At 48.9% G+C, this 25,518-nt stretch overlaps 1 protein-coding gene across 8 annotated transcripts in view; it reads left to right on the top strand.

Moving 5' to 3' along the window:
• The window catches only part of LOC144723508 (SPARC-related modular calcium-binding protein 1-like), a 67,720-nt gene that overhangs the window by 6,100 nt on the left and 36,102 nt on the right, over positions 1-25,518 (top strand). For 7 of the 8 annotated variants that reach the window (XM_078602319.1, XM_078602317.1, XM_078602316.1 and 4 more), the window contains exons 2-5: positions 5,095-5,272; positions 11,306-11,412; positions 19,389-19,488; positions 21,903-21,953. In XM_078602319.1, the coding sequence (XP_078458445.1) occupies positions 5,095-5,272; positions 11,306-11,412; positions 19,389-19,488; positions 21,903-21,953 (436 nt within the window). The remainder of the gene's footprint in view (positions 1-5,094; positions 5,273-11,305; positions 11,413-19,388; positions 19,489-21,902; positions 21,954-25,518) is intronic. The other variant, XM_078602315.1, reaches the window with a different exon arrangement.

Genomic DNA, 25,518 nt, shown 5'->3' with positions numbered 1-25,518 from the left:
TATCTAAACCGCTCCTGGGCCTCCCCCTAGGTCGACTCAGCCTTAAATGAGTACCTGGTGCGGTGTGTAGTAAACATCTCTACTAGGGAGACAAAGGTGGCCGGGCGTGGTGCTGGCCACCCACCTCCTCGTGTGCCGTGCTAAACGTCGTCAGCATATCTGAACCTACTGAGCCTCGCTCGCCTAAGCACGCCGTGCGGTGTGTAAACATCAGCACTAGGGAGACAAAGGCAGCCGAGTGTGGTTACAGCCACACCACCCCCTCGTGCACCATTCCTGCTCGCTAAAGGCACTTGCCCCCAACAGTTTATAAGCTACACGGGGAATATTTGCCTTGTGTGCCTACATAGGGAGCGGTGGCAAAGTGGTTTGCTCACTGCGCTTTGATCTTAGCCGCCTGTGTTTGGTTTGATTCCTGGCCATGAATAACCCACCGCAGTGGCTAATGGCACGAGACTGGTACGATTTCAGGCTAAATCTACTTAAGGGAGGCCCAGAACAGTTTATAAACCTGGCGCGGACTTGCATCCATAATCAGGAATCAAATCTAGGTCACTGCTATGGTAGTGCAGTGCACTCACCCCTGCACCACGGCTCACCGCACACACACATACATCAACATTAGTCCAATGCAACGGTTACATCATGAAAAACGCTAAAACGACCATGAATTTTTTGCAGCTTCTCAGAAGGAGTGGCGTGGCCTGAGCCAACAGCTGGCACGTTATAGGTTAAGTAGCTTCGGGTTCCAATTCGTCTATTAAGGCACCCCGGTGTGTCACCTGCACCACCACTGTGCGTTCAATAGCAATTAATTTGGATGGCAAGCAATTGTTATTTTATTTTGTAATAAGATGAAATGGGGTTGTGCACTTGAGTGGCTTAATGATAGCGATGCACTCCGGTGTGCCCGATGATGAAATCACGATGAATGCATCTGATCTCGTGACATCTTCACTTGCAAGTAAGATTGTGAGCGATAATGAGAATAAAATAAAACTTCCTTCGCATTTATATGGCACTCAAATGCCTCATCTACCCAAAGCACCTTACATCACAGCTGAACTCAAACTTTTAACGGAATTGCTCAAACATCCCAGTTGCAGGAGCCTCGTAAGGTATTGGAAGAATCAGCAAGAATTTCCTGGGTAAATAATTGGCAATGTTATTAAATCAAGCATTAGATCTCTTAAATCTAAGTTAATATATAAAGATATAAACCACGTGGTTCTCTGTAACGAAACGATGGGACGCCACCTATAAACATGCCTTGTCTCTTACAAAAGCTGTTTATTTTGGGTAGAAAAAAAAAGTAATTCGCACAAATAATTATACAGTCTAAAAAAAAAAAACGTTCCTCCTTTAAAAATGTATCTTGCTCAAGACCAGGATAAATATTTAAATTGCCTTTCTTTTAAAATAAACGCATTGCGTACGCGGGGAACGAGAAAGACGTAACAAAAAAACACCTAACATTCTAACAGCGAGGCAAGGTCTTTTTCATGTTTTCCCTTCCCCCGCTCAACCCCCCCCCCCTTCTTCCGAGGTAGTCTGTTGCAAGTAAACAACGCGGCGATCTGTTGCAAGTAAACAACGCGGCGACCTGTTTTGCACGTAAACAACGCGGCGATCCGTTGCACCTAAACAACGCGGCGACCTGTTGCACCTAAACAACGCGGCGACCTGTTGCACCTAAACAACGCGGCGACCTGTTGCACGTAAACAACGCGGCGACCTGTTGCACCTAAACAACGCGGCGACCTGTTGCACCTAAACAACGCGGCGACCTGTTGCACCTAAACAACGCGGCGACCTGTTGCACCTAAACAACGCGGCGACCTGTTGCACCTAAACAACGCGGCGACCTGTTGCACCTAAACAACGCGGCGACCTGTTGCACCTAAACAACGCGGCGACCTGTTGCACGTAAACAACGCGGCGACCTGTTGCACGTAAACAAAGCGGCGACCTGTTGCACGTAAACAACGCGGCGACCTGTTGCACGTAAACAACGCGGCGATCTGTTGCACGTAAACAACGCGGCGACCTGTTGCACGTAAACAACGCGGCGACCTGTTGCACGTAAACAAAGCGGCGACCTGTTGCACGTAAACAACGCGGCGACCTGTTGCACCTAAACAACGCGGCGACCTGTTGCACGTAAACAACGCGGCGACCTGTTGCACGTAAACAACGCGGCGACCTGTTGCACGTAAACAAAGCGGCGACCTGTTGCACGTAAACAACGCGGCGACCTGTTGCACGTAAACAACGCGGCGATCTGTTGCACGTAAACAACGCGGCGACCTGTTGCACGTAAACAACGCGGCGACCCGTTGCACGTAAACAACGCGGCGACCCGTTGCACGTAAACAACGCGGCGACCTGTTGCACGTAAACAACGCGGCGATCTGTTGCACGTAAACAACGCGGCGACCTGTTGCACGTAAACAACGCGGCGACCTGTTGCACGTAAACAACGCGGCGACCTGTTGCACGTAAACAACGCGGCGACCTGTTGCACGTAAACAACGCGGCGATCTGTTGCACGTAAACAACGCGGCGATCTGTTGCACGTAAACAACGCGGCGACCTGTTGCACGTAAACAACGCGGCGACCTGTTGCACGTAAACAACGCGGCGACCTGTTGCACGTAAACAACGCGGCGATCTGTTGCACGTAAACAACGCGGCGATCTGTTGCACGTAAACAACGCGGCGACCTGTTGCACGTAAACAACGCGGCGACCTGTTGCACGTAAACAACGCGGCGACCTGTTGCACGTAAACAACGCGGCGACCTGTTGCACGTAAACAACGCGGCGACCTGTTGCACCTAAACAACGCGGCGACCTGTTGCACCTAAACAACGCGGCGACCTGTTGCACCTAAACAACGCGGCGATCCGTTGCACGTAAACAACGCGGCGACCCGTTGCACGTAAACAACGCGGCGACCCGTTGCACGTAAACAACGCGGCGACCTGTTGCACGTAAACAACGCGGCGACCCGTTGCACGTAAACAACGCGGCGACCCGTTGCACCTAAACAACGCGGCGACCTGTTGCACGTAAACAACGCGGCGACCCGTTGCACGTAAACAACGCGGCGACCCGTTGCACGTAAACAACGCGGCGACCCGTTGCACGTAAACAACGCGGCGACCTGTTGCACGTAAACAACGCGGCGACCCGTTGCACGTAAACAACGCGGCGACCCGTTGCACGTAAACAACGCGGCGATCCGTTGCACGTAAACAACGCGGCGACCTGTTGCACGTAAACAACGCGGCGACCCGTTGCACGTAAACAACGCGGCGACCCGTTGCACGTAAACAACGCGGCGACCCGTTGCACGTAAACAACGCGGCGACCCGTTGCACGTAAACAACGCGGCGACCCGTTGCACGTAAACAACGCGGCGACCCGCAGCTAACGTGGACGGAGGTGCACAGTCAGCGCGTACGAGCACCTGACTGGTGTTAGAGGCAGGTGTAAAGTGACAGCGATTATTTTTGATGTAAAGCTTTCGTGACTGCAGGGATTCATATTCTTGGTTCTTTCGGTAAAATCAAGAATATGACAGGGATTCATTTCGATTTTTGACAATGACCCATTTTTCATCGGAATACCTCCCCCAACCCCACCCCCGTCATAAAAGGTAAATGAAAGGTGGCGACAGCTCCACGTTGCTAGCAACCGATGCCACAAAATAGCCACCCAAATGGAGTTGGCGCCCCAGTCGTTTTGCGGGCTATTGGATACAAAAAAATGTTGGAAATGCCATCAACCGAGACAGTCAAACCATGGCACACGGGTGCGTCACGTGACCACCTTGCGTTCTACACTTCACGTGGCCTTAAAGTGCACATAGCCTGGCACACGTGTTGTGGAGTTGATGTTGCTGCAGCATCGTCAGCTCGTGTGCAGGCGCTGGATGGATTGATAGATTGCAGGACCATGAGAGATGACAACGGCTTGGGGAGGGCTTTATCCCGTCGTGGATAGAATCATGACCGATGATGACGGCATTACAATCTAACAAAATTATTGCCGGCATCAATAGAGTATTGGTATTTAAGGAGTTGTATGTGTTTTTTTTCTTCCTGAGACCACTGCAGAGCAATAGCAGCATTTACTACCAGATAAAATGATGATGAAAATAATGATAAGCAGAATGTCCTTTATTCACCAAAACCTCAGCCTTAAGACTCATTTTCAAGAGGGTCCTGCATTAAGATATTCGGCCAATTTCTCTTTTTTTTCTTCCAATCCATTCTCTAAATAAGGAGTGTTTGGCAACATGACGGTAGTTTTTTTAATAATGAAAATAAGTTACGACGGCATCGATAAGAGCGAAGATTTAAATTAAGCCGTTCACACGAACCGCCTAACACCGAGCCATGCGTCAGCTACGATGCCAACGTCGCCATATCGACCCGGTGGCTACCGTTCATTTTCCAAGTAAATACGAAAAATCCTGAATAACAATGAAAGATTATGATGATGAAAATGTGATTTGATGATGATGATGATAATAAGAGTGATGATGGTGACAACAAATATGAATGGAAATTGATCTCATGATGGCATGATTATGACAATAATGATGATTATCGCACCTTCAATTAGCTCGCACCTCCGATTATCACAGCTTGGTTACGTACGGTGTGAAAGAAGTTCAACGTACATCCATACGTCATGCTGACAATAATGATGACGATTCACAATGACAGTGACGATGGCAATGATGACAATGATGATGACGATGAGGATTCATAATGACAGTGACGATGGCAATGATGACAATGATGATGACGATGATGACATTGATGACGAAGACAATAATGCTGACAATACATGTACGTACAGTATGTGGAACTTCTTTCGCACCGTACATGGTCAACTGTGCCAATCGGAGAAGCGGGAAAAGGTCAACAAACTAAACCCAAAAGGGTGACGATCATGATGATGACGATGACATCAATGTTGACAACAACAATAGCGATCGCTGACGATTGACAACGACGACGACGACGATGCCAACGATGAACCGCAGATGACATTGCCCGGCCGCTGTCGTCCCACCGCTCAGTTCCTGATCGGGGACGGCGAGCGCGAGGCCGAGTGTCGTCTCGAGTGCACGGCGCAGGCGCTGGCTCGCCGCGCCCTCTGCGGCTCCGACGGACGCACCTACGACAGCCGCTGCGACTTCCAGCGCGCCAAGTGCCGCGAGGCGACACTCGAGGTGGCGCACCGGGGCAGGTGCAAAGGTGCGCTACCCCCCACTCCCTTCACTGCCCTCCCCCACCTTCACCCACCCACCCCCCCACCCCACCCACCGTGCGCTGTGTGTGTGTCGCCATCTTTGGGAGAGATGTCGCCGAGTGTTTGCGAAGGTTCGCGGTTTGGGCCTAGCGACCGCGCTGGTAAATGCTGCGGTGTGTATTCAAATGAACTTGAGCATTTATTTCATTTTAGCAGGTAAGGCCCACTGAGCTAGATAGGTTTTTTTCAGAAGCGACCTGGGCACAAATTATAGCTCAACAAAGTTTAATAGAACGTGGAAAATATATAGCAGCCAAATACTCGAAATGCATATTTGTAAATGTGGAGGGAAAAAACCAGATGAGGACCCGGATAAAAATCCACGCGATCACCATTTTATTTGTCAGCGTATACATTGTTACGTATTCATATCATTACTTTTGCCTTTGATTACAAGTTCAAAATTATATATTTAGAGACACTCCCACTAAAGTAATAGCTCGGGATAAAAGAAGCGCTATATAGCTCAGTGGGCCTTAAATGGTAAAATTAAAATAGTTTAGTTTTAAATGACATTTGAATTCCAAGCCTATAAACGTCATCCTCTAATCTCATTGCACTCATTCAATATTGTAACTCTCTCCGCTGCAAGATGAAATTAAGAATGAAGCCATCGCTGTCACGTAAGTCGCTCACCTGTTGAGAAGTCAGAGGGTCGTGAGAAATCAGTGGGGTATCGATATATGGATCGCGGCTATATATTGTACGTATGTTTAACTTATTTCGCGCTGTGCGTAGCCAACCGTTATAAGCGGAGGTGCAGGGAATCCACACGGCCACGGGGAGAACATGCAAACTCCAAATAAACAAGCATCAGGGTCGGGTTCGAACCTAAGGCCTCCTGTATACCAAGCGAGGTAGTTAACATCTGGCCACCGTTGTAACATTACAATTTGTGCCATCAACACATTTCTGTCCGAGACTCTTACAGTGAGCAGGCCACTGCCATGTGTTAGTCAGAGAGCCGTCGCGGAAGATGATGTCTCAGAACTACCTCTTAGTCCGCACCTCCAGTCAGCACGGTTGGCTACGTACATTGCGAAAGAAGTTCAACATACACACAATGGTCCTCTTTATCCACAAGAGGAGCCCACACTTTATATTGCCCTGCAAAGAGTGTTTGTCACATGTCAATCAAAGCGTAAAAAACATTTTCAGAGCTAAAATTCAGTGAAATTAAGTGACAACCCCAATTTCATATTACGATTTTAATCCATAAATATGTCATTATGTTGAACTTCTTTCGCACCGTACGTAGCGAACCGTGCTAATCGGAGGTGCGGGGGAAGAACAACAAATTAAATACAAAAAACATTTCTAAAAAAATGAGTTTTCAAACCGTATTCAAAAGTGCAAAGCTCCAGTTGCTTCCTAATATCGGAAGGAAGAGCATTCCAGACGGCCGCAGACATGCGTGTGAAAGCGCGCGATGCAGTGACCGTCTTTGTCCAATGGCCAACCGAAAGTAAGAGACCATCAGCTCGGTACAATCGAGAAACCAGTTGAATCATAAGAGACTGGAGCCAGGACTTGAACACATGTTTTAATGGATCGCTGGCTTTGTGATCTGACTCCTGCGCCACCGGTAGACTCATTGGCACAGGTGCAATACACCTGTGCCAGTCATAAACAGCTTCCGTACATTCACCTGCAGCAGCCTGGGTGGCAGGGTGAGTAGAGTGGGCGTGTAGCGATGCATTCTGGCGCTCAAAATATACGAAATGATTCGTGAATGTGAGACGAGGGTCGATTCTCTACCAAATGCACAAGGTGCAAGCAAGCGATGCGATCAACTTGACACTTAAGATAATCATTTGTGGCCAGGTCGCTTCGGATCAAAGAGATATATAGCTCAGTGGGCCTTACCTGGTAAAATAAATGAAAAAAATAGTTCAGTTTAGTTTTAGGGACAGCCTTAACACATTCCTGCGGAGGGAGCTGGTAGGAACGTTGGATTGCTCGGTCAATGGCCAGGGTCAACGGCAGCGTGGTGTATTCCGCAAATATGGCCAACTGTGAGGGCGGGCAAAAACCGGCGTGAGTAGGTTAAACGTTGAGTTTTATAAGAGCACCACGGGGTGACCAGCCCCTCCCCACCCAGCCCCACCCAGTCCCACCCTCCCCACCCAGCCCCTCCCCACCCAGCCTCTCCCCACCCTCCCCACACAGCCCCTCCCAGCCCCACCTCTCCCACACCCCACCCAGCCCCTCCCCACCCAGCCCCTCCCCACCCTCCCCTCCCCTCTCCACCCAGCCCCACCCCTCCCATTTTTGGATGCACGACGGACGGACGGACACAATAACCCCCTGTGGGCTGGTGTAACCAGGAGGTTCCTACCAGTAATATTTCTCATTGCATCACGAGTGTTGGCCTGCCACTGCCACTCACGTGACACATTCCACCAAGTGGGGTGATGGCCAGGTGGCATCGATGGGCAGAGCGTTGAGCTGGCACCGTCGAGATTCTGGGTTGGAATCCATGCGTGTTGGCTGTGGTTGAGCCAATCGAGTTTTCATGTTGCTGTGAAGTTACCAATGACTTCACGTGCAATTTGGTTTCGCACTTAATTTTGGCTGTATAAAAAAAAATGGGGGGGGGGGGGGTTGGGGGTCGAAATATCGGTTCGCAAGTCACGTGACAAATGTTACCCTCGGTGGCGGAGTGGGTGGTGAAGTACTGACCCCTCCTACTGTGTAGAGCAGAGGTCGCGAATCTCAGAGGTAGCTCTCTGTGATATCCGCCTCCATGGACGTATATGCTTTGCAAGAGAGATCTGAAAGGAAACGTCGTCGTGTGACTTGTCACCCATAGCACGACTGGAATAGCATTAGAATTAAATAAAAACACGCATTAAATACACATTTTACGAATTGGACCTCGAGATTCTTAGCAGAATTCGACAGTTATAACGATGATGACGACGACGGGGGTTTGAAGGTGGGCTGGTTACCGCTCCCTCTTTGCTCGCCACTAACCGCGTGTGTCCCTCGGTGTGGCTGACAAGACCGCGGTGGGCAGTGACACGACTCCGCTGATGCAGAAACTCAAGCCGTGCTCCCTAGCAATGTGTGGGCAGCTTAAAGCGGCCGCCCACGCATTTTCAGCCGCAGTAATTATGCTTTCGTTGGCGCGAAACGCACGGTGCATTAACACGCGATACATTTGTAAACAAATTAAGGATAGAAAAAAAAATCACGTTATTTTTTTCTCTCTAAAAAATAAAAAATAAATCACGCTTGTGAAAATCGCAACCCGCTGAAGGGTTTGGTTGCGATGCTGGCAAGAGAAGGAGGTTTGTTGCCAGGCGTCTTGGCAAAAAGTAAATGTAATTTAAGTTTTTAAGTTAGAATTATTTTGCTTTGGCCAAACTTACGTGAAACAAACAAACAAACCCACTGTAACCAATATGGGAATCATATTCTTGATGTTGACATTCTTTTCTGCAGGTATATTATAATACATTTTGCTGCTTTGTAGAAATTTGCACCAAGACGTTGGTGTACAGTTCATTGACTAAAACCTGACATAAATTTTACCCAAAGGCTGAAAAATCACCATCATCACCGAATCATCATAACCATCACCGGGTCCGATTCAGTCTGTATCATCACAAAGACGCGTGGGGACAACTCACGCTCGACTCCTATTATCATTATCATCATCATCGCTATCACAAGCAATGACAGCCGCGCCAAGCGACATTTACGCAATGTCGGGTGAGTGAGGAGCGAGCGAGCGAGAGAACGAGAGAAAGAAAATGCAAGCGGCTCGGGCGACGCACCAGTAAGACAAGAGTGACGAACCCGCGTGGCGCGCTCACGACGCGGCCACCCCAGCGCTCAGAGGCTCGTCCGCGTCGTGAGCGCCATCGCGACGCGACGCGCCTCGGGCCTCTTCGCGAAAGCCGTGTCCTCGCGTCTCACCTCATTCTCACAAAATGCACGAGCACAGCGGATTTTTTATTCCCCGAGTGCACAACGCGGGCAGTGTTTTTAGAAAGAAAAAAAAAATTCGCGAGGCAGGCTCGCGAGGTCGCGAGAAGCGTCTCAAATGCCCCCTTTTCTTTTTTTACTTTTACGGAGACCTAAAATATTTTTTTTTTATTTGGCTTCAGCCAGCCAGCCGTTCCTGTGTCATGTCTAATATTCCCCCAATTCCTGCACGGTGCCAGTTACTTCATTTTTACGCTGCGCACTGGGACAAGCGCATAGGGAATGATTTGCAAGGTAATAAATGTGAAAAGGCGTTAAAAAAAAAAGCTCCCCCCCAATGGCTTCGTGCCCACTTCGCTGAAGTCGCCCCCCCCCCTCCTCTCCATTTCTCTCCATCCTCGCCCGTGCGCCGCACAAGAACGCCTCGACTTTTCGGCATCACGGCGCGAAATTTTGCATTAGGGGCCAGCCAGGCTCCCAGAACAGTAGGTACGTTATTGAGGTATGAAATTGGCAGCGTGGGCTGATTGACCGCGCGGCTTGAGCCAGACAGCGCGCTGGCGCGGAGAGACAAAAACAGCTCTCGGTACGTAAGAGCCGCCGTGAAAAAATGCGCTGTGTTTAGCCCAATACAACGGGGCGCGTGTGGCACGTGCTGCACAATGCGATTGTATACGAGGCACCTTTGTTGGGGACGAAGTCATTAAGCGATTTCTGAGTGCTCGCGACAACAACGATGAAAGAGAAGCGTTACCCGAAGTCCACGCGTCGCCAACATTCGCAGCGCGGAGCCCGATTCGGCACGTGGGGATTATGGCATAGCGACAAAAAAAAATGAATGCGTGTGCTCCACAGTCCAACCGTTAAAGCCGCTGACAGCTCGCCACCGATTACCTTAGACCTTACGTTTATTTATTTTTCTCCTCCTCCTCCTCCTCGTTCTATTGGTTCTCAGACATCTGTCTATTGCAACAAAACGCGTTTCCAACCCCAAGGATAATTTGCCTGGCTTAATGCGTCATATACGCAGTTGGCTGTCAGTAACTCGTTCGAGTCGTTGTACGCACGTGGGAAGATGAATGGGTAACCGTGAATCCAATGTGCGCGCAAAAGTGCGACTACATAACCATCGATGGGCTTTCCAAAGTCGTCAATGTGGCTATTAAGCAGTTTCCTGATTTGATGATAATTAAGACAAAGATCCGCCTGTATAGTTTTAACTTTAGCAAGCACCGATGAAGGCCGGCACGGCACAGAAGGGCGTGGGAGGTCAGCAATCACGCCCGACCGCCTTTGTCTCCCGAGTGACGATGTTTACACATCGCACCAGGCACTCGTATGAGGCTGAGTTGACCGAGGCGAAGCCCAGGATCGGTTCTGATAATCGTCAACGGCGATGGTCGTGAGCGGGAATCGAACTCGGGTCACCAGGTTCGTAGCGCAGCGCGCTAACCACTGCGCCACCACTCCCCCCCCCCACCCCCTGCCACACACATGCACTAACTCTATTTAACAAATCTGTTTAAATATTCAAATGAGAAAAATTACCCAAACTCAAGGTGTGTTGTAAGAAAACTAAATAAAACGTTTGCAAGACACGCTTTCAAGATCAATATTTTCAACCGAAAGGCGGTCAGCGTGACAGACTGGCGGCTTTCATGCTCTTGGCACTCGCCAATATGCGCCGGCCGACAGAATTTCAAACGCATTACGTCACGCTCGATGAGTCCAGGCCCAAATGGCCCTAAACGCTGCTCTGCAAAGCGCAAATTGCGCCAAAGTTTTTCGAATGCCCTTCTGATATTCTGACCAAAGCAGCCAGCTACCAAAGCCGTCCACGCGAGTCGTTCCAGCCGCTCGCTCCCCTCCCCCCCCCCCCCTCTGTTGCCCCCTCGTCCCCTACGCCGCCGTTTGCAAACGCGGTGGGAACAGAGGGGGGAGGGGGGGAGCGATTGGGGTCAGATGGAGGGGGCGGGGGGGTCGCCGCGACTAATGGGGGTGCGTGCCCCGCTCGTGGGGGGGGGGGGGGGGGCCTTTGTGCACAGAAGTTTCACGATGCCAGGTGGAGCGGACGAACAACCAACAGCAGGCGCGCAAGCCGCAGGAGGGAGTCTTCGTGCCCGAGTGCAGCGAGGACGGCACCTACGCACAGGTGAGTGCGTCGGCCACACACACGTGCCACCTGCACCCTCCGCTCATCATCAACCTCCTTTCGATTTAAAGCTTTCGTGACTGCAGGGATTCATCGTCTTGGTTCTTTCGGTAAAGTCACGTAGAAGGTAAATAATAAAATAGTAAAAATTAAAGATAATAAAATATTTTATTTTGAATCGGGTGCAACCGCAACAAACAAAAACATGAACAAGAAACATCTTCATCTTCTTGGTTCTTTCGGTAAAGTCACGTAGAAGGGAAATAATAAAATAGTAAAAATAAAAGATAATAAAATAATTCTCACGACGTTTCGGCCACAACGCAAGCAGCCGTCCTCGGGTGAAGAACAGGTCTGTCGGAAAGACAGCGTCTGAACTTCAGACTTCAGAGAATTATTGTATTATGTTTTATTTGTATTATTTTATTATTTCCCTTCTACGTGACTTTACCGAAAGAACCAAGAAGATCAACCTCCTTCTTCGTCTTCTTCGCATCGCTCTGGGGTCGGCCGTTCCGAGTCTTCCTCAAATGCCTCTCCCTCCCCCCTGCCACCCACCCACCACCCACCCGCCCACAAGCGACATCCCACCCACACCCCACACACCTTCCTAACTAAACACATTTTTTTGTAACCAGGTAAGAGCCACTGAGCTACGTAGATTTTTATTTAGAAGCGACCTGGCCACGACTTATATCTCGACAAAGTGGCTTATCACGTGGAAATGTTTAGCAGCCAAATACTCTTCCATTTGTCATCCCATTTTTTTTTTTATATCTAGATTGAACTCTCATTTGCTTATATCTGCTTTTTTTTGTTTAGTTTGTTGTCCATCCCCCCGTACCCGTGATGGCAACGTACAGCGCGAAAGAAGTTCAACATACACACATCCCAGCAACGTTCATGTCACCTGTATAAGAAATCCTTCCATCGCATCGTTGTTTTCATCCTCCTCCTCGCCTGCCTAGAATCTCTGTTTTTCAAAACTCCGCTCGTAATGTCCCCCTCCTCACTGCGCACACCACACGGACCAAGGCCGCCTCGGTCTCGCTTCCCTCGCTTTGTCGACAACTCTTCGTATCCCCGGTTGGTTTGTGCATACCTAAGTATGTTGAACTTTTTTCGCACCGCACGTAGCCATATCGGAGGCGCGGTTTCTAATGTCCTCGCTCCTCCTCGAGTCTCTAGCTGCCGTTTCAGCAAATCCATCGCAGTGTGCACTTTTCTGATTTCTTCACGGACTTCATCCCCCGTCCTCCTTATCGTCCACCTCTGCCGCTCGGTCTCACGCCGCCGGTCTCATCACGTCTCTGCTTATAGCTTCCTTGCCGTGTCATTATCGTGTCATTATCGTGTCATTATCGCGCGCAATTCCAATCGATTCCTTCTACCTCTTCACACCACGTCGTTCATTAACTCTTCCCCACGCAGCCTCGTCTCCTTCCGTAGCCTCTCCTTCATTTGTTTCGTGGGTTTTTTGTTGTTCCCATTACGTGCACTCGCGAGTGTGGCTCTCTGAAGTCTTCCGTAAAAATGATGAGGAAGCAGCAGCAGCAGCAACAGCAACAGCAGCAACAGCAGCAACAGCAGCAGCAGCAACAGCAGCAGCAGCAACAGCAGCAGCAGCAGCAGCAATAGCAGCAGCAGCAGCAACAGCAGCAGCAGCAACAGCAGCAGCAGCAGCAACAGCAGCAGCAGCAGCGGTCTGGGGAATTTCTGGGCACCCGTCCACCACACACACACATATTTAAAATGGTAGATTAATTTGCACCGTGCATTGTTGCTGCTCTATTAACTCTTGTTAAAAGATTAGTGAGTTAAGTATACATTTGCTAAACCATGCATGTGCATTGCCTATAGGTTTTCCTCTCGCCACGGGGTTTCCTGCTGCAGTGACAGAAACAAAACGCGTAAAAAAAACAGATCCAAAAGTGCAAACACGGGACACTATATAACCAGCTGTTATAGTATTTCATATGGATGTAACAATTCACTCCTTGCATGTTTCGTTGAAGTGTTATTTTTCTTGGGGGGGGGGGGGTCACCGTTCCGTTGTAATAATAATAGCAACAACAATGAGAACAGTCTTTGATATTTATCCAAGAAAGCCTCACGCTTGTGAAGACTATGAAAAAACAAGAACAGGCTTTACCCTTTGCAGCAAATATACAGGAGGAGTTGAGATGTTCAAACACTAAATAGACACCTCTATCACAAGGCATCATCAAGTCTGCGTGTGGTAAAACATGCGCACAAGCATGCTACGATAACAATAGATGCATTGTCCTTGAAAATGAATGGCCTACACCAGAGACATCCTCCTCGATGCCATTGTCTCAACACCAGTGTTTGACCAGAGAACGACAGAGGCAATGCAAATGTCAAAAAGTCAATAGCTCACCCCGAGCAGTTACATCTATGGGACCCATTTCTCATCATCTTGATTCTGGCAAAAAAGGGTTCTCAAGACTCTTTTGGGAACGTGAGGCCAATTACATTCGTGAGTGTTTTGCAGTGCGGGATGAAAGTGGAGTATCCAACAGTGCCCACGCGTACTGTAGGGTAACACTCAAAGTATCTGCACAGATTGATTCGAGAATCCGTTGCTGAAACTGCCATCGTGAATATTGTTTTTATTTATATTAATTGTAATGTGATGTATGGGGCGGTGACACGGTCGAACGGTAGCATATTCGCCACCTATTTTGAGAGGTACCACTTTTCGTACCCAGTGGCCACCCTGATCATGACTGCAGGTGGAATGACCAGGATAATACTCTGTGCCGTCTGCTACGCAGCGGACGTTAACGATCCCGCGACGCCATTCGCAAAGCGTGTGCCAGCGTGCGTGCCCGGTCCCAGGCTCCGAATCTGTCAAATTCAAAAGTGACCAGCGTATGATTTCATTGGGATTGCACGTAACAATCATCACCCTCGCCTTTACTAGCAGATTAACACCACGTTTGCCGGCCAGGTGCTGGGTCACCTGGTACCCACAGGGACAGCTGCCACTGGGGGTGCCCTTTTAAATGTGATGAGGTGAGATGAGATACGAAGTGCTTCGAGAAGCTCCGGTGTGTAGGGCGCTCGATCAAAGCAAAATCATTCTTCTTCTCATTACTTATATGTGTATATACCATAGTAGCTGCAGCGTTTCCCTGAACATGAGCGGACATTTATAACACGATTTGATGCATGTGCTGTGACCTATGACCTGGGCCTTTGGTAATTACTCACCTCTCAAATTGAATTCCTTCGCATTTTTTTGTGATAATCACGGTAGATAAGTACGAGCCTAGAATGCCCAAAAATACCAAGCGGCCAGGAAACAAAAGAGCACTAATTTAAGATGTAATAGATAAGAAAAAAGTCTTTCTTGAATTCGAGCAAGGTGGCAATAAGAACTTTGGGCAAGTATTTTGACCAGCAGGAGCAGTGGTTGAACACGGCGCGGACGCGAGAACACAGTCTGGTATCCCGAGACCTCGGCACGGTTAAAAGGAATCGAGTTGCGTCAGCCGCCTTCACGGGACCCACACTAACCAGTGTGGTGAAGTATGGTCAAATACGCCCGCACGACTCGCAACAGCGTGGGGAGGCCCTCATCCAGCAGTGGACTGACAAAAAGGGAGTGAGAAATATGTTGCTTAAGATGACGCTTCAAACGAAGCATTTGAGGACCTGGAAGTTGTTGTTTGCAGCCACGGAGACCGTGGGGAGACCGTCGATCGATGTTCGCTCACCGGGCTGACGATGGCACCAGTCGTGGCGAATTGCCCGATGATGCAATTACCAGCGAAACGTCGTACTCAAAAATTGTAAATGTTGTGCTTTCACGCTTCAACACACCGGTGGGCTAAAGCAGTGAACTATTTGTCTTTTGTCAACGTGACACTTTTTTTACTGATTGGCCGTGTCGGGTGGTGGAGGGTTACGACACATTTATAAATAACGCGATCTAACACCCAAAAACTTGATTATGAGTCGTGACTTCTCACCGAACGGAATGGGCCACGCGAAGGCGCCCTTTGCCATCGCCGCTGTTGACCGCTCTTGGGTCCGGTGACGTCCAGCGTCCCGCCGCGCGTTCATCTCGCAGACGCGCGGGCGCCACTTAAACCGCGACGCCACGGAGAAAACACATCGCCAGATAACACAACACGGCCCTTTCAAAGCACTAATCGAATTAGGCAATTTATTATTCAATCAGGTTTTAAGAAGCGATTACAGAAACTAAATTACAGCAACAGTAATTTGGTTGCTTTAATAAGATTTTTTTTTTAAACTCCTGCCTGTTAGCCGTTCCAGCGAATCGTAATTTGTCGAAGAGATTCCAGTGAATGTTGTGTCCACCCCTCCTCCCGTATTGAAACACACTGCTCGACTGAGGCTCTGAATGCGCCCCAATGCAGCTATCAAAATGCCCATACTGTTAACGTGCAGCGGGGGGTGCACCGAGTTCAAACGAATACAAGAGCTCAGTCAGCGAGCCACGCACACTCAGCCGTGTGCACGGTGAATGAGAGGCGACGTGGTCTAGCGCGCCCGGCCTTCTCCGCTGTGGCGTGAGGGGCAGATGCTGGGCTCTCTGTCTCGTGCACTGCGGTGGCCCGCAGTTCCTTTGGGATTTCAAAAGCCACGCGTTAAATAAGAGCGTCAAATGAAATACGTGTTCAATCTTGATTTGAAGCTTTCGTGACTGCAGGAATATATGCGCTTTGGTTCTTTCGGTAAAGTCACCTAGGTAGAAATAAAGTAATTTAATAATAATATTATAAAATAAAATACGTGTTTATGCATTACTTTTGCGCGGTTTGCCGACTGAGCACAGGCACAAAGGCGTGCAAGTGTCTCGCGGGCCAGCAACAAACAGCACTCTTTGTTCAAGCTGTAATCGACGAGGGTTGACACGTTTCTTTGCATTGAGCAAAGTTGTTAACGGCTGGGGTGAAGGAGACGATGGGAGTCAAAGAGTCCCATCGTGCTTTCTGGGAGTGAAAATGGAAACGAAAGCGACCAAGAAAACACACACAACACCCGCGACAAATCTTACGAAGGCATTTTTGTTGTAAACTTTTACATTTGATTCGTTTGTAACGGCAAACATGCTGACGGTCAGACCCATCATACGGGAGTTTTTTTACGTTTTGATTTTCAGCAGAGGAAAGTAAAGCTGTCATAACGATCGTGAAGCATCACACGATTTATTCTCTCTCGTAGCATCAGCGGTGCAGTCATAAACAAATTAATTACTCCGTAATAAATAAACACCCCTCCCCCTCCCCCCCATTGGAATTGCGGGAACGTTATTCCCACTGAAAAAAAAAATCTAAATTCCAGGCGAAAAAAAGCCGTTGGCTTATTGCATACCGTAGGAGTTGAATCATCAGCGATGTAATTTGGATGTGGCAATAACATGTTAATTGCCGCCACAGCAGTCGATATTGCGTACACAGCCCCCTTCGGTGGTGGTGGAGGTGGTGGAAGGGGGGGGGCACACAAGGGTGTCTGTGTGAGTCCCCCCCCCTCCCCCGCGGGGGGCCGCTGGCACAGAGCCATGGAACCCCAGCGGCTCCCTTGCAAGCAGAACGCAAACTCTTCTCGTCCTTTTTTTTGTGTAAAATGCCCCCCCCCTCTCCCCCCCCAAAAAGTATTTAAAAACACTGGCCTCCCAGTTGGTTGTAAATCCCTTTAGAGCAGGGAGTGGGCGTTGGGTCGGGGTCAAATTTTCACGGATCGTACGGGTTTGTTGCGAGTCTGAAGATGGTGGGGGGCGACGGCTGGCGAGAGAGGGAGTGAGGTGTAGATATGTATGTAGGTATGTTGAACATTTTTCGTGCCGTACGTAGCCAACCGTGCAGTGATGGTGGCGGCAGTGGTGGTGGTTTATTGTGGCGGTGGTGGCGGCATTGGTGGTGGTGGCGGTGATGGTGGTGATCATGGCAGTGGTGACAGCATTGGTGGTGGTGGTGATCGTGGTGGTGGTGGGGGTGATGGTGCATACTCGGGAATCTGTAACGCAGTGCCCTTACCACCTTGATATTATATATATCTGCACACATATACATATATTTAAATCACAAGCGTTCTGTGAATCACGTGACTTGTGTGACCACACCCACTTTAAATCCCTCCCTTCTCCCCGCCCCCTATGAAAACAGACTCTGCTCCGTACGATTCACTTCTGCTTGCTCCATCCTTCTCCTCCTTCCCTCTCTTCCCACCCCTATCCTCATCATCATCACCCTTTCATCATCATCACCCTGTCATCTCCGATATATTGGCCCAGTCAATCCTTCTCCCCTTCGTCCAGTTCCTGCCTGGCAATTCTTTCTTCCTCGTGCTCATCTTGAGCAATGCCTTACTTGTCTATCTTGTGGACTATTTTTTGTTTTACCAGGTAAAACCCACTGAGCGATATGGCTCTTTGTCAGAAGCAGCGACCTAGCTACAAATGATAGCGCAACGAAGTGGCTGATCATGCAGCCATTTATATCAACCATACACTCTAAACGCATGTTGATTCTAAATGTGGAGGGATAAACCAGTGGACCCAGAGAAAAAGCCACGTGACCATGGGGAGAAGACACAAACTCTAAATATACAGCAAGCGTCAGGGTCAGGATCTAACCCACGACATTCCGTATACCAGGCGAGGTAGTTAACATCTCGCTACCATTGGGCTCCACGGTGGTGACTTCCGTCCCGGGCATCCCTCCCTCTTCCTGTTCCTTTATCTTATTCCATTCATTACATCCTTGACTCTAGTCCCCATCCCGTGGCGTGTGCTACAGGCAAAAGTTTTCTAGGTCAAAATATCCGTTTGAGTCTCGAGGGACTCTTTAAAACTATTCCCTAAGTGGAGGTCCGTCCAACAACAGTGGTGTGAGTTAAGTAATTGCAGGGCCGCACCTTTACCCTGTTATGTGCGCACACGGACAGGCCACACAAAATACGCAACAACAGGCCCCCACATCACCCCACCACCCATCACCCCCGTGCCTGGCTGAAACATTTAAACAAGCAAAACCGCGAAACTACAAAGATTCATTCTGACATGTATAGACCTCCTGGTCTTAAAATTTTGTTCGAAAAATGTTGTTATGCAAAAGTTTTTATTTTATTTCTTTCAGCATAGCAAACATTTTTCTCTCTCTCTCTCTCTGGATTCAAGAGAGACGCGCCACAAAACGGCCAGAGATTTATTGCACCAATCTGGAATACTTTGTTGCGTGTGTAGTTTTGGCGCGCGGCCTCGTCGACACGGTGCCAACGTGGGCCCGGCGTGCCGCGCCGCTCACCACGAGTTTAACACAGAAAAGCAGGTCAAGTGCCGCAAGTCGAAAGCAGGCGGCGAACAAACCTCGGTCTAATTTCTTATTTAAGCAGACAAAGCCTCGCCGCCGAGTCTTGGGGCTCACTTTTCAGGAGGAGGAGGATCCAACGCCACGCTGGGATATGTGGCAGAGTTGTTTCAGAGTTTGGGTTGGTTGTTTTTTAATTCCACGTGGGGGAAGAGAGTGCCAGGACACCAGGAGATAACATTCAATGCTCAGAGCAGATGCGTTGTGAAACCCACTTTCTGCAGTGCCTTTCAGATCCACTTCTTTGCTCTGTCCTTGACCCTTTGCTATAAACATTTTTTTTTTCTTCTAACAAACAAACATTTGATTAATTTTTAATCACACGGCCGCTGTGTAAAAGGTAACGGCGCAGCCCTGCAATTGCTTAACTCACGCCGCTGCTCACGGAAGGGCCTCCACTCGTAGAAGCTCCAGAGCCGCTCGATAAGGTATTTGGCCTACTCTTCCATGTCGACCAGACGTCTTGAGTACACACCACAGATTTCTGCACGAGATCCCACACGCCGCTCGCTCAGCCTCCGTGACGAATGCTGGAGGGGGGGACGATGCCACCCACCGCAGACTGACGCTGCCGGGTCTCCGTTCCCTCGCCTCCCACTCATCCCCCCGCAGGTGCAGTGTCACAGCTTCACGGGCTACTGCTGGTGCGTTACGCCGGACGGCAGGCCCGTGGGTGGCTCGTCCGTCAAAAACAAGCTGCCCAAGTGCACAGGTGCCACGAGATTTTGCGGTCAGATGTTGCGCGTAATTATGCTTTGCTCTTTGTTTCGTGCATGTTGCTTATTATCTATGGGACATTGTGTTTTTTTTTGCCAGCAACAAGACGACGCTTTGCAATGTGTGGTGTCTATTTGGTGTTGGAATAATCCTAACACCTGTTTTATTGCCAGAAAGGGGAACGTATATTCTCACTATACTATTCATCTGATTTTAGGCAATATGCAGATCACCGTAGAATGTTGTTAAACACATATCGTGAGATTCTACCGAGTACATTGTGACTGCCGTCTGTGTAACCAAACCAACGATTAACCCAACGCGTCGCTTAATGATGGAAAATGCTGTTTCTACAATGGCACGTCACGAGGCTTCACGATGGAATCTATTACGGCGTTTGCAAGCATATAAACGTTTCACTGAGTGAAAACTCACTCAGCACTACAGCAGGACATTCCAGATAGTGAAACAAATAAACTTCCAATGTTCAGCCCAACACAGAAAATAAAAAGTTGTTCTTTTAGACTCTCGGCCTAATGGCCTTCTAATCTTACACGAACCAGCAACATTTATTTAAGCAAACAAACTCTGGACTGGCGTCAACACCTTGTTTAGAGAGCCTGCCTGCTGATGAGACCCAGGAAATCTAAGCTAGCACACTGTTTGTTCGCTGAAATAAATTTTGCCGGTCAAAATCATTCTAAAATGTCAGCGGGGGATGGACTGAAATCTTTTAAATGTTTTCGTGGAAAGATGGAACGAAAGGATATGTATTTATTTATACATATATACTTATAGATATTTATTTCCACACTGTATCGAGTACTTTTATAACACGCTCATCGCTCAGCAGACATCAACGTTGTGCCAAATACCAACGTTTAGCTCGCGTTTTTATGCTGCCAGCGCTGCAAGTTAGAACTATTTGTGCTTTAAGGTTCAGATGGCTCATACTTTGAAGCGTACATTACGTTCGCACCGCTCACATTTTACGAATTGATCATAATCATGGGAGCTCTACGCCGTGACTCGTGCAGGGATTCTGGTGTATTTCGGATAAACATTTTTGCAAGAGCGTGTAAACAATGGATATGGCTGAATGTGTTTTTCAAGGTGATAAAATTTCACTCAGCAGCTGCGATTTTTTGCCCCAGGATCAAGCGTTGAAATGTATTTTTTTGTATTGCGCTTGCCAAAGTCATAATATTATTATTAATTTTAAAAAATGCGGCCTGACTATTTAAAAAAATCCAAATGACATTCTCACAATACCACACGGTCACACGGCATTTTATCATCACTTAATTAATTAATTACCCTTTTCACATAAGTGAACCACAAAAAAAATCATAACGCACCAGCATTTAAACATTGTCCTATTCATTCACGGGCACTGCTCTACCAAATATTATAAACAAAAACCCTCGGGGCAAGGAATCGATGAGTTCTCTTTTTGTTTAACGTCGCCATCGGCGTTCAAATCACGACGAGGGCAACGTTCCCAACAAACGGAGAACGCTGCAGCAGCACTGCCGGGCGAAGAGGCTCGCGCCAGCGGTGTAGCCATCAAGCGTGCAGGCGCTGCAACTGCACCGCGGGCCTACAGCCCAAACAAACCCAGGTGCCCGCTGCGCCATGAAGAAGAAGAGGAGGAGGAGGGGGCAGGGGAAGGGGGATTATACACGGGGTGGGGGGGGGGCTCCCCATATAATTTGTGACTTCGTCACAAATACCACCGTCCCATCCCACATTGGTCTCCCCAACATAGAGGGCCTTCGGCCCTCTGGGCCCTGTTCGGGCACGTGGCTCGTCGTCTTTGCCCAGACCTTCTGACTCATGTTGCCCTGCGCTCGAGTGACGGAGTCAGATCCGGAACAAAAGCCGGATCTGGAACAAAAGCCGGATCTGGAACAAAGGCCGAATTCGAAACAAAAGCCAGATCTGGAACAAAATCCAGATCTGGAACAGAACCTGTATCTGGAAAAAATGCCGGATCCGAAACAAAAGCCGGATCTGGAACAAAGCCGGATCTGGAACAAAAGCCGGATCTGGAACAAAAGCCGGATCTGGAACAAAAGCCGGATCTGGAACAAAAGCTGGATCTGGAGCAAAAGCCGGATCTGGAACAAAAGCCGACCCAACGTGGGTTCACCAGAGGGGACGCCCATGCCCAACCCGGTGCCTGCAGGTAATCGTGCACCGATGATGTGGCCCCGTGCCTTATCCAGGGGGCCTGTTTGGGTGCGATGGATCTCGACCCCTGGAGGAACATTCGGAACAGTGGCCCATTGACGACTTAGCGACGACTGCCCCGTCCCCCCGTTCAACCCATCGCATTGGGACCCACGGCGTCAAAAACGCGACGCCGCAGCTGAGATGCGCAATCGGCGCGTCCGTCCGTGTGCGCAGGCCCAAGCGGGGAGAAGCCGCCACGGTCCGACCGAAACCCCAGCCGAAAAGGTAAATGGAGCCCTGGAGGCAAATCCACGATCACTCTTTAAGGGCGCCGCTCCCCCCTTTCTACATAACCCCCTCCCTGCCAACCCGACGCTCCCCGATACCGCCGGCACCTCTACGCTGCCCCCCCCCACCCCACCCCCTGAACGCCACGTGGTCAATCCCAACGGTTCATATTCTTAGGTTTTTTCGTTAAAGTCATGTCGTTTTTTTCTTACGTGACTTTACCGAAAAAACCTAAGAATATGAATCCTTGCAGTCACGAAAGCTTCATATCTAGAATCCCAACGGTCTCCGGCCTCCTGCTGATGGCCTCACGCTGGCAGTAGCTTGCTCTTTGGAGACAACAACTGGGGCTGTAACGATTTGCACCCCCCCGCCCCCTCGGGGAAATTTCGCGGATGAGCACGAGGTGTGTTTCCGGAGCCAGAATGTGCCGCTTCGTTAAATGTTTTGTTACATCGCTCCGGTGTCGCGCCCCTCGAGGCCGCAGGAATCACCTGAATCAATTCCAAACGAGACTGAATGAATGCATAATTTGAAACCTTAAAAGCGCACGTTCCTCGATGAATATATTGCGAGAGTACGGATACATTAAAATCGGTGAATCGATGCCATAGTTTACAGGCCTGGTGCCCGCTTTCTTGCCTCACCTGCTCCCTGCTGCTGCTGAGCTACTTAACAAAACAAAAACACATCTCTGCATTGGAGTCCACTGCTTTACATATTGTGTCATCAAAATTCCAAGCAATCGCCAGAGTGACCGAACACAATATTCGCTGAAAGAGACGCAGCATCGAATAATTTAAAGGGAACAAAAAGGGCCGTAGCGATATGAACCGATCCAAGATGCTGCTTGCGGAGCTCACAGACAAACAGACATCCGTCGATGTGCGTACGATCTCTCTGCAGGCTTTGATTTGTGCAGTCTGTGAGCACCTGCCGAGGCACGGTGGGAGCCTTAGCAGCCGTGCGAATGCTCAGTCTCACATCTGCTGTGCAGTGTGGCCTGACAAACGCTGCTCCTTATTTGGGGGGGGTATCACAAGCAGGGGAAATGGCTGAAGTAAGAATGCTAGTGGTGGTGGTCATGATGGTGGTATTGGTTGAAGTGATGGCAGTGTTCGCAGTGTTAACAGTGGTGGAGCTGGCCATAGCGGTCGTGGTGGTGACGTTGGTCAAAGTGCTCGTGGTGTTGGCTGTGGTAGTGGTAGAAGTGACGGTAGCAGTGGTCAGGTAGTGGTCATGATGGTGGCAGTGGTCGTTGCGATGATGGTGGAGGTAGTCGTGATAGTGGTCATGATGATGATCGTTCTAATGATGATAACTTCTGGTGATAGGGGCGGTGGGATTGGCAGTGGTGATAGCGGTCTTGATGGTGATTGTGGTAATAACAGCAGTGACAGTGGTGATGTAGGGCCGTGGCAGTGAAGGTGGGGGCAGTGGTAGCAGCAGTTGCAGTCGTGGTCATAGCAGTGGTGGTGGTGATTTTGGTGTCGGTGGTAGTGATGTTGGCAGTGATGTTATGGTTGTAGCGGTTAGCGCGCTGCACTACGAACCCGGCGACCCGAATTCGATCACCGCTCGCGACCATCCACAGTGGCGATCATCTGAACCGGTCCTGGGCCTCCCCTTAGGTCGACTCAGCCTCAAATATGAGTACCAGCTGCGGTGTGTGTAAACACCGCCACTGCGGAGACAAAATGCGTCCGGGCGTGGTGCTGGCCACCTACCCGCTCGTGCACCGTGGTCGGCCTTCGTAGGTGCTAGCGAATGTGTGCCGGTGACGGGCCGTTGTTGTTTTTGTATTTACTTACGCCGGCCACTTGGACAGCTCGTCGGCCAACGAGCGCCCCTCGAAAAGGGCAGGGCAGTGTGTTCAGCGCTCCGTGCCAGCGTGCCGCCGGCGTATATCGGATCTGCCGATCATGAGCATGTGTTGTGCCGCTCGCGATAAACAGACCCCTAGCCGTGAAACAGAGCAGCTGTATGGGCCACCGGCGAGACCGAAACCCAACTCCTGGAGAAAAAGAAACGAGAGAGCTGTTTAAAGCACAAATTAAATTTGGAATGCATGGATTATGCATCAACACCGATGTTTTGCATTCCTGCCCCTGATTTATGCAACTTACTCACGTTAGCCGACTCGCTTTTGTGGGGTCAGGTGAAACAAGGACCTCATTTTTTTCAAGGCCAAAACGTAATACGTCAATAAATAATCTAATATCGTGACTTTTATCAACCACTTCTTTTCCTCCCCAGTCCCCCCCCCAAAAAATAGAACTTATGCGAGGTGTATATTCCAGCCTCGTTGCTCCTCGGCAGAAACCACGGGCCGTTGAATCTCGCGTCTTGTTCTCACTGACACGCTCAAGCTAATATTTTGCTCTAGAAGTAAATGCTTGCTAACACAGAGGTCCGGTTACTCCCGAGCCATTTCGTTTCTGCGCATGGGTATGCCCCGTTCAATAAACTAATTGATGAAAATAATTCAGCCCATAAACTGGCCCAAAGTTCCAATTTTATTTTATATAACTCTGCAGACAGCGTTTGTTTTTTGTGCGTGTGGTGGTAAGCGTGCTCTGCTACGAACCCGGCGACCCGAGTTCGATTACCGCTCACAGCCAACAACAGTGACGATTATCTAACCGGTCTTGGGCCTCCCCTAAGTCGGCTCAGCCTCAAAATGAGTACCAGGTGCAGTGTGTAAACATCGCCACTAAGAAGACAAAGGTGGCCGGGCGTGATGGTCACCCACCCCCTCGTGTGCTGTGCCGACCTTCATAGGTGCTACTCGCTAACAGCAGCCTCAAAAAAGTGTTAAGGCTCTATGGGGGATTCATACTCTTAGGTTTTTTCGGTAAAGTCACGTAGGTAAAAATAAAGAATAAAAATAATAGAAATAATAATAGAAACAAAATTATGATTTATAATTTAGGTTGTTTTGGTAAAGTCACGTAGGTAAAAATAAATAATAAAAATAATAGAAATAAAATTATGATATATAATTTTATTTCTATTATTATTTATATTATTTTTATGTTTATTATTTATTTTTACCTACGTGACTTTACCGAAACAACCTAAATTATAAATCAGAATTTTGTTTCTATTATTATTTCTATTATTTTTATTATTTATTTTTACCTACGTGACTTTACCGAAAAAACATAAGAGTATGAATCCTTGCAGTCACGAAAGCTTCAAATCTAGAATCTACGGGGGATGTTTGTCTTTGTTTGTGACCTTAAACATATCGGTGGCCATGGCTTCTTCATCGCTGACAGGTCGAGGGCATGTGGCCTGAGTGCGGTAATGACAGAAAATGGAGATAATTAAACTTCTTGAGTGCAATTTACATGCCTAGGCTTTTGTGTTTTTTTTTTTTGCAATCCGTTGCCTTCGCCGTTCAGAATAATTGGCGCGAGTTCGTTCCAGTAAGCCTTCAAATAAATTCAAGCCACACCGCCGTCTCGTCCAAATTCACTGCACATTATGTTGTTGGAGCAGATTAAATACGCACAGAAGTGCACTTTAATAGGGTTGCCTTCGAGATGACGGGCAAGCG

Source organism: Lampetra planeri, chromosome 18, assembly GCF_965212315.1.
Source record: "Lampetra planeri chromosome 18, kcLamPlan1.2.h2, whole genome shotgun sequence".
Classification (NCBI taxonomy): domain Eukaryota; kingdom Metazoa; phylum Chordata; class Hyperoartia; order Petromyzontiformes; family Petromyzontidae; genus Lampetra; species Lampetra planeri.
Note: the sequence above shows the minus strand (reverse complement) of the source record. Positions and strands in the feature narration are given on the sequence as shown.